The following is a 10238-nucleotide window of genomic DNA, read 5'->3' as shown; positions in this document are numbered from 1 at the left end:
TATATATAACTTTAAAGAGTATATATGTTCATCCACTGTTTAAAAAAAATATTGCAGTTTGTTCAGTGGATAATAACTTCTTTCAGATCATTAACTTACTTTTATGCACATCTAGCATGAAGCCATGAAAATGGACCCGTTTTTTCCTCTTCATTTCCACATAAGCATAAAATATATCCATTACCATTGTTTTCCCTGTACCTTAAAAATAAAAATAACAAGTGAATAATGTTATTAGATAGCATATACTGAGTGCTCTAATGACCGTCATTAGTTTTGAGACAATGAAACACATTCTTATTGGAAAACCGAAGCCTATATTACTTCTTTAGAAGAGGCTGTTTACTCTGTATGCTGAACTGGCTAGCCAGCCCCTATAGTGTGAGACCTAATAGCTTCCACAGATGAAACCCTAGCTACTGTGGAGGCTGAGGCAGGAGGATCACAAGGTCAAGGTCAGTCTGGGCAACTTAGTGAGACCCTGTCTAAATAAAATAATAAATAAATAAGACAAAAAGGCTGGGGATATAGCCCAGCTTACTGTGGATTCAATCCTTAATACCAAAAGAAAAAAGAATTGATTTTTTAAAATATTGAGTTTAGGGGCCAGTAAGATAGCTCAGTGGTCTAAAGTGCCTGTGTAGGCAAGCTTAGGCAGGCGCAGGCGACTGTGGTTCGATCTCAGGCACCACATACTGTGCCAGCCCCACCCTCAGGGTGGGCTGAGTAAGCCAAATATATATATATATTTAATTTAGGGTATGGCTTCACTCTTGGTTAATAAAGCCTGACAAATAAAATAAATTAAAAATAAAATAAAATACTGATATTACCCTTTATGGTTACAATCCTGTTTTTTAGGAAATACATACAATATTCAGTTAACATTACAGGGGCTAATTTCCCAAGATATAATATCCACTCCTATATTTATAAATTGACAAAATTTAAAAGTTATTCTTCAATCTTCTCTTCCAAAAGAGAGTACTATAAATATAATAATGGATTAGTCAATTAATTATTGGGCCACTAGGAACTATTTTAGAAACCATAGAAAAATCCAAAAATGAAAAATAAGAGATGAGAAAAAAATAATATCAAATGAAAATACTGAACATGAATTAAACAGATAGGTGAGAGCTGGGGAATGGTCTGTAACATTTTCAAAAGATGAGAATATGAGTTTTCAAAATGAGGCCCTCTAGAATTGTGGTATAGTTAATCATAATTAAATGATCTAGTTTTCAACCCTCTAAAACTTTTATCACTATAATCACATTAGTCATTGAACACAGTGGGGCCCAGAGAGCCTTACTTGGGAGGGAAACCCAGGGCTCAGGGACAGAGGCAGTGCCAGCCAGCTGGCGCCAGAACCTCAGGCAGGCACCTGCCCCCTCTTCATCTCCACCCTACCCACCCCACAAGCTCTCTGGTCAAAAGCTGCAATCGCCACAAATGCAAGATCTGAGTCTCCACCTCTGGGAGGTCCTGTCCTCCACCACAGGAGAGATGGGCCCAATGTAAGGCCCGGGGCAGAATACCCAGCACAAAACTCCAAAATTTATTTTTCTATATGTAGGACAAGGCTTTACAAAATAAAAGGATTTAAACTATACAGAATAGATTCATTGACCAGAATAAATTAGGAATCAAACAGATATTTAGAAAATTACCCCAGATTTGGAAATTAAGTAACATGCATCTGAATAACTCTTAGGGTAACTACAAAATTATGGAAAAATTTGTTAAACTTTGAAAATTTGAAAATTAAAATGCAACATATCAATTTTGATTAATACCACCACAGCAGCACTTGGATGTAAATTTGTACTTTAAATGCTTATATTAAAAACAAACTTTAAAGTCATCTAAATTTCTACTTTAATGAGCTAAAAAAAAGTCATCAAATAAAAGCAAAAGTATGAAAAACGGAATAATAAAGAACAGAAATTATAAATCAGAAATGAAACAGCACAAAATTTAGTAAAACCAGAAGCCAACTGTTTCAAAACAAAAAATAATAACTGATTAAAACCCTAGTTGATCTAACTAAGAAAAAAGAGACGATGCACAAATTATCAGTATCAGGAATGAAAGAGCAGAATCACTATAGCTTCTAGAGATATTAAAAGGACAATAATGGAGGTCAGGAATAGAGCGCATCACTATACAGCGGCCCAGTGCCTGCCTGGAAGCACAAGGTCCTGAGTTTGATTCCCACTACAAAAAAAAAAAAAAGTAGTAAGAAAAAAAAGAAAATTAAAAGGTAATAATGAATTATAATCAACTGGAGCTCCAGAGCACAGTTAGCATACAGTACTTATATAATAAATTATAAACAACATTCTGTCAATAAATCCAGCTTAGATAAGAGATAAATTTCTTAAAAGTAGAAATGATCAAAAATAGCATAAAAAAGAAAAAAATAAATTTAAGTTACTACATTTATTAAAGAAATTAAATTATGAGTAATAACTTTCCCACTAAAAACATTTCAGGTTAAAATAGCTTCACTATAAAAAAAACTAGTCAGATATATTGGGACTAAAGAGCACTAATCTTACACAAACGCCTCAGAAAATAGAGGAAGAAGGAATATGCCCTGATTCATTGCATGAGAACAGCAAGTGACATAAAGGATAATATATCATTATCAAATGAGAGGTTTATATCAGAAATATAATAATGGTTTATTAAAAATCAATCAATACCATTTACCATATTAAGAAAATAAAGGGCCCAGGCATGGTCCCATATGCCTGTGATTCCAGCACTCTAGAAGGCTGAAACAGGAGGATCACAAACTGAAGCCCATCTTGGGAACTGTGTGACTTAGAGAAATCCTGTTCCTAAATTAATAATAATAATAATAACAATAACAATAATAATAAAAGGGTTGGGAGTGTCACCCCATATGAAGGCTTTGAATTCAACCCCAGACTTGTAAAAAATAAAAAATAAAAATAAAATTAGAGTCAGCAAGATACAAAAAAAAAGAAAAAAGAAAACTATTACCATCATAACATTTGAAAAAAAAAATTGCAAATTTGAGCACCCAGCAAAGATTTGGGCTCTGTTACAGCTGTGTCTAGGTGTCCCCCACATAGCCTCAGGCAGTCATAGGTGGGGCTTTTCTATGGGTGGCTGAATCTAGAGTGTGTAACTGATTTATGGTACAATGCTGGGATTAAGGGTGCTAAGATTAACGGTGGGTGACTACTAAATCAGGCCACTGAGTGGTTTGGTATTGCCATAATCCTGGTAGCCTCAATGCAACACAAGGACAGAAAGAGGCCGGTCTTGTCCCTTCCTTGCTCGCTCCTGCTGTCTTCTGCTTGTTCTCTTCTGTGTTGCCCTCTGCCAGGAAACCCCACCTTGGAACAAGCTGATTATGGATGAAACTTCTATAAACTGGGAGCTAAATAAACCTTTCTTCCTTGAACTTTAGGTGGTGGGTATTTGGTATCAGCCACGAGAAAAAAGTAATCAAGATTCTGATTTGGACAGTACCACAGAACTGTGGACACCAGGAGAATTTTACTGTTTTGTTTTCCTTTTTCTATCTGGTTGTTGTTTTTTTTTTTTAATCTTTTTTTTCAGTTGCTTAGGTTTTTAGTTTTATTGCTTGTTTTGTTTTGTCTTTCTGTTCTCTCTTTCCTCAATTGTTTTTCTTTATTTTTTGATTTTCCTATGAGTGAACACTGTCTCTAATCTTTTGGGTTCACTCTGATATTCTTTTGTTCACTCTTTCATTCTTTTTCTCCTGTCCTCTTCTCCAGTTTCCAAAGCTTGGGTGATCATCTTTTCTCCTTAGGCTTTTCTTCTACTATATTTCTCTTCACTTATCTCTATTTTTCCTCTATTCTTCTTAAATTCTCTCCTATCCCCAGAGTACAATCACTATACTAAGGGGAAAATCATTGCATACAAGTTCCTGGTTTATATTGGATTTTGTTATATAATTGTAAATCTTTCTCCTATGGTTAAAAGTGCCAAATTAATGGTTATCACAGTTTGTCAGTTTCTAGGCTATATTTGATGTTACTGTTATTGCTAACTGTACTACACTAGCCAGGGTGTTGTAATTAGTTGTTCTTCTTTGTAAGACAATGCTGTGATCAGCTGAGGCCATCATCATCACCACAGTCCAATACCAAAGGACTGGGTGCTGGATCGAATGTATGAGAACTTTCCTCCCTAACAAATTGGTAAGGTAGGATCTTGGGACAGACACGAAGGCCAAGAATCAACTACACCTAGAACACATCTGTGAGGTACAGATATTTCCTAGGGAAGACTCCATATTAATGATAAAGCTACCTGCCACAAGCAATTTACAAGTATCAACACAGGGAACAAATTAGAATTTCAAAAAAATGGAATGATATAAGGAAGCAGAAGAAAATGCAACCCCAGACCTCCAGCCAACCCAATACAAGGACAGGGGACAACAACAGAGAAAACCAGAAGTCAACCACCTGAGTTTTCCAAAACAGTAGCAGCAGAAGTAAAAGAACAGATAAATGAGGCTCTCAAGAAAATCAGACCAGAAATAATCTTTTGGGTTAAAAAAGAGATGATGACCATAATGAAAGACTTGCTCAGTAAATCTAGAGTAGATGACAAAATAGAGGAGCTGAGGAAAAGATGAAAAATCATGAATGCCCAACATAGCAAAGAAATGGAATCCATGAAACAGATTCAAACAAATATCCAAGAGATTTAACATTCCATTGAAAGTATACCTAGCCAAATGAACCAAGATAAGAACAGAATGTCAGATCAAAACGACTGGATTCTGATAAGAGAGGAAAAAGGCAGGATGGATGGACGGAAGGAAGGAAGGAAGGAAGGAAGGAAGGAAGGAAGGAAGGAAGGAAGGAAGGAAGGAGGAGGGGAGGAGAGGAAGAAGGAGGAGAAAATCAATAGGCATCATGTGTAAGAGAGTAAAACCATCTTCAGGGACATGTGTATGCATATGTCAGGATGTAAAATGTATTTCTTATGATGGGTCATGTTGAAAAAGGCCATTGCTCCAGCTCATAAGCTTTGAGTGAGTGCTTTTAGCCACCATTATATCTCCAGAAGGAACACGCTGCCTGGCACAAGGCAGATGCTCAATAAACATTTGTTAGGTGGTCACTAGGTCAGGTGACCTTGAGAAAAGCTAAAGAAACCAACACCAAATTTACAGTTTGTTTTGGACTCTATGCAATCATAAAGAAAACCTTAGTCTTTTCCTTAAGAACAGATTCTTACCAGAAGGTTAACTCGGAAAACCTATACTTTTAAGTTCATAATTACCGAACATGAAAGTGAAGGTACAAAAAAAAGTAAAAGAGGGCATAAGAAAGCCCAAACCCAAATCCAGAACAGGTATAAAGAACATAGCCATCCTCTTTTCCCATCAGACTCCCCTAGAATTCAACACCTGTTTGCCAAGTCCCAAAAAAGGAAATAGTAAAGAATAAGAATTTAGTATAGTGGGCCAAGGAGACAGCTCAGCAGCATAACCGCCTGCCTAGCAAACATAAGGTCCTGAGTTCGATCCCCAGTATCAAAAAAAAAAAAGAATTTATGATAGAATTCTGAGGCTATTCCCCCAGTCACAGAACCTTTCAAAGCAAAAATGCGACCTATCTTTTACTACTTAGTAAGTCTTCTAAATTGATCATAGCAAAATGTTCATTTCATTTCCTATTTCAGAATTTCTTTCTCTTCTCCATCTGCAATAGAAAGATGTTTCCATCCAAAGGTTGCCTTGCACCCAGTTTATATGACTATCCCATATCTCATCTTTTTAAATTTATTTTCCAAAAAATAAATAAATAAATAAATAAATAAATAAATTTCTTCTCCAGGAGTTCAATTACTTTTTGTATTTATCTTCAATTAATTAGAATATGGCTGTATTGAAATCCAACCATTTTCAGAGTTTAGGGGGAGAGAGGACAGGGTTTTTTTGTTTTTTTTTTCATAAGTCCATTTGCAGAAGTAGAAGCAGGTGTATTTTACCAACCATCTCCACTTATGGTTAAGGATTAAGGTAATAGGAGAAGCAAAGACGCTGGTTTTCACAATGACTGAAAAATGAAAGTGAAGGGCTAGGAAGTAAGATGCTCTCAAGGGACAAAGAACCAGATCTGACAAGCAATGGCTGCGCTAATGATGCCCAAAGACACAGGCACATAAAACTGACTTAAGCATCTGCTATAAAAAAGTATAAAGCGGTCTCAAAAATTCCAATTAAAAAATTCCAATTAATGTTTTCCCTACTATGTGGAATTTGAAAAAGATGGCATGAAAGAAGAGACTGCAATTAATTTTAAACACAAGGAAGAAAATAAGGGGGAGAGAGAGGGGAGTCCAAGGGTAAGAAGAGGGATAAGGGTGGTGGAAATGTTGTATGTGTACACAAGAAAATACCAGAGGAAAGCCCAACATTTTGAGAGTTGTTTTCCTCCAATCAGATTTTATTGATATTTTTTAAACATACATAATGATCACTTTCATCATAGGGAATTTGTACCTGCACATAACATACCTTGTTTCGGTTTTTGCTATTGTTGTTGTTGTCTTGTAGTACCAGACATTGAACTCGGGACCCTGTGCTTGCCCCGCAGGTGCTTACGCTGATGAGCTCTCTCCCCAGCCCAACATATCTCAGTTCTTTTTTCCCTTCTCCAGCCTCCCTTCAACCCCTCTCTCTCCTCTCCATTCACAAAAGCTTTGTTTCCATTTTTTCCTTTTCTCCTTCTTTTACCTCTTCTCTTCTTTCCTTTTCCCCTCCCCATATGAACCTTTTCTTCCTATTTCACAATATCTACTACATTTTGGTCCTCACTTACACTTTTGCTTTCTCATATCAGGGAAACAATGTAGTATTTACACATGTGTGTCCAATTTATTTCACTTAAGAGCATGGGCTCCAAGTGCATCCATTTACCTAGAAAAGTCTTGAGCTTATCATTCTTTATGGCAGAGTAGTACTCCATTGTGGAAAAGAACTACATTTTCCTTATCCATTCACCAGTTGATGAGCATTTGAAAGTCCAATGTTTTGTAAAATTAATAAACACTGACAAAATATTTTTAAATGTTAAAAAAATCCTTCCAATTAACCAGTAAAACTAAGAAAAGAAATAGAGTTTAAATAGAATAGAATTTGTGCTTCTTTAATATTTTTTAAAAGGCTGAGTGGACCGGGGAGATGGCTCAGTAGAATAAGCGCTTGCCTGGCAAGTACAAGGGCCTGAGTTCAATCCCCGGTTCTGCCAAAAAAAAAAAAAAAAGTATTTTTTAAAAGGCCGGCCAGATAGCTCGGCAGACTAAAGTGCCTGCTTCGGCAGAGCTCAGTGGAGACTGGACATAGTGGCACGTGCCTATAATCCCAGCACTTGGGAGGCTGAAAACAGGAAAATCACTAGGAGTCCAATCTATGTACTGAGATTCTGTACACCCTGTATAGACGCTGTCCTAAAGTCATAAAAAAGTATATTTTTTAAAGTGTAATTTTTAAGAATGTGAAGAATTTTATAACTCAAACGGGTACATAAATACATTGATAGTTAAATCAGATGCAGAGAAAGTAGACAAAAGGGAAAAAAATTATTTTTAATTGGACTTTTTGTTTTTTGTTTTGTTTTGTTTTGTGGGTTTTGAGACAGTCTCACTACATAGCTAAGGCTGGCCTCGAACTCATAGCAATCCTCCTGCGTCTGCCTCCCAAGTGCTGGGATTTCAGGCACAAACCATTATACCCAGCTAGTAATACTTTTATTCTTAATTAAGAGACAAGAACTACTTACTTAACTCGTGGGTTTTTTTCTTGTCTAAAAAATTTTACTAAGAAAATAAGCCTTGGCCCCATCCAACTCCTAACAGAAATGTTTTTTAATCTAGATCCAAAACATCTCTCCTTACATACACTAAATGTGAATGTCAAGTGTTCCAGTAAGAGAAATAACTGACAGAAAGAATTCAATACAGCCAAGTAAAGTGGGAACCATCATACAACACCAGTGAAGTCCGGCAAACAGGGAGAGGTTCAAAGCTAGAAAAAACTGGTTTGTTTGAGAGTAATTAAAATCAGAAAGTGGAAGATTTCAGTCAGGATAAGCCCAAAGAAGACCATGTGGGCAAGATAGTAACTGATCAGGAAAATTTAAATGTCTGCTCCAGTTTCCAACAAAATGAGTGGGCTTGTGTGATCAATGTAAAGAACTAAGAAACTAAGGAAACATTACCACTGATAACTAAGTTAAACATAACCGCTCAGTATGGCAGTATGTGCCTGTAGTCCCAACACTTTGGGAGGCTGAGGCCGGAAAATCATCACTTGAGCCGCAGAAGTCCAGATCCAACCTAGGGCCCATAGTAAGGCTCTACGTTGAAAATAATATTTATAATATAATGAAAACAACTCCTAGGATATCTAAGGGCTTAGGTTATGAATAGAAATAGATGGATATTAAGAGTAAATAAGAAACATTAGCCAGAACAATAAGGCAAGAGGAAAAAAAAGGGATACATATAGGAAAGGAAGAGATCAAAGTGTCATTATTTGCAAATGACATAGCCCTCTACTTTATAAGACCCAAAAAATTCCATGAAAAGACTCCTAAGTCTAATAACCAAATAAAGCAACATAACAGGATACAAAGTCAAAAAAAACAAAAATCAATAGCCTTTCTATGCACTAATTAATAATGAACACACTAAGAAAGAAGTTAGGAAAGTAAAACTATTCACATAGCATAAAGAGGAAATTACATAATTAGGAATTAACCTAAGTAAGGAAGTAAAAGAGCTCTATAACAAAATTATGTCTCTTGAAAGGGAGACTGAAAAGGATATCAGAAAATGGAAAGAACTCCAGTTCTTGGGTAGGCAGAACCAATACAGCCAAAATGGTCATACCCCCAAAATTAAATCTGTAGTTACAAATTAATGCAATCCCAATCAAAATACCAACACTAGTCCCTGCAGATCTAGAGAAAATAATTATAAAATTCATAGGGAGCAGGAAGAGACCAAGAAAAGCAAAAGCAATCCTGGGTAACAACAGCAAAGCAGGAGGCATCACAACCCCAGATTTGAAGTATATTACAAAACTACAGTGATTAAAAAAAAAAAAAACATGGTACTTGCACAAAAACTGAAAATGTGGATCAATGGGACAGAACAGAAGAAGCAGAAATAACTGTAGTTATGTCAAACTTTTACTTCAACAGAGGGGCCAAAAACATATACTAAGGTAAAGATAGTCACTTTAATAAATGTTGCTTGGAAAATTGGATATCCACATGAGAAAGGTTGAGTCTAGACCCATGTATCTCACCATGAACTAAACTAAAATCAAAACTGATTGAAGATCTAAATGTTAAAACAGAAACACTTAAGGTACTGGAAGATAAATTAGTAAAACACAAGGCAGGCATATGGCATGCATCATGTTAAGGTTTGCGTCTAGATGCCCCTTCCCCCAAGCCCATGCAGTCATAGGGGCTGTTTTTGGCGGTGCATAAATCTAAAGTCTGTGACTGATTCATAGTGCAATGCTGGTGTTGCTGGATCAGTCCACGGGTTGGATTGGTACCAGTCTAATCCCAGTAGACTGGGACAGAAGAGGCTTGTCTTGCTCTTCCCTTGCTTGCTTTTGCTGTCTTCTACTTCTAGGAACTGTTTCTCCTCTGGAATGCCCCATTGCCAAGCCAATTCTGCCTTAGACCCAGCCAATTACAGACCGAAGCCTCTCCAAATAGGGAACAAAATAACCCTTTCCTCCTTTACTTTGGCTGTTGGGTATTCTGTCTCAGCAATGAGAGAAAAGTAATCAGGACAAGGCTGGAATCCCAGCATTTGGGAGGCTGAGGCAGAATGATTGCCAAGAGTTTGAGAACAGCCTAGATTACACGGCAATACCCTATCTCAGAAAAACAAACAACAAAAAAAGTAAAACACTTGAAGACAGAGGCATAAGCAAAGATTTTCTAAACAGAACTTCAATGGCACAAAAAATAATACCAAGAATCGACAAATGGAATATCAAATTTAAAAGCCTCCTGCACATCAAAGGAAACAAACAGAGTGAAGAGGCAACCTACAGTATGGGGAAAAAAATTACAGCTATTTCTTAGAAAAGGACTAATATCAAGACCATATAAAGAACTCAAAAAAATTAGAAACCCCCAAAATAAAAGATCCAGTAAAAAATGGACAACTAAAATGAAAAATAC

At 36.4% G+C, this 10238-nt stretch overlaps 1 protein-coding gene across 1 annotated transcript in view; it reads right to left on the bottom strand.

Annotated features, from left to right (window-relative positions):
• Afg1l (AFG1 like ATPase) overlaps positions 1-10238 on the bottom strand; it is a 241358-nt gene that overhangs the window by 153710 nt on the left and 77410 nt on the right. The window contains exon 4 of the mRNA XM_004637478.2: positions 100-201. Within this exon, the coding sequence (XP_004637535.1) occupies positions 100-201 (102 nt within the window). The remainder of the gene's footprint in view (positions 1-99; positions 202-10238) is intronic.

This window comes from Octodon degus, unplaced genomic scaffold, assembly GCF_000260255.1.
Source record: "Octodon degus isolate 3935 unplaced genomic scaffold, OctDeg1.0 scaffold00090, whole genome shotgun sequence".
Lineage (NCBI taxonomy): Eukaryota > Metazoa > Chordata > Mammalia > Rodentia > Octodontidae > Octodon > Octodon degus.
Note: the sequence above shows the minus strand (reverse complement) of the source record. Positions and strands in the feature narration are given on the sequence as shown.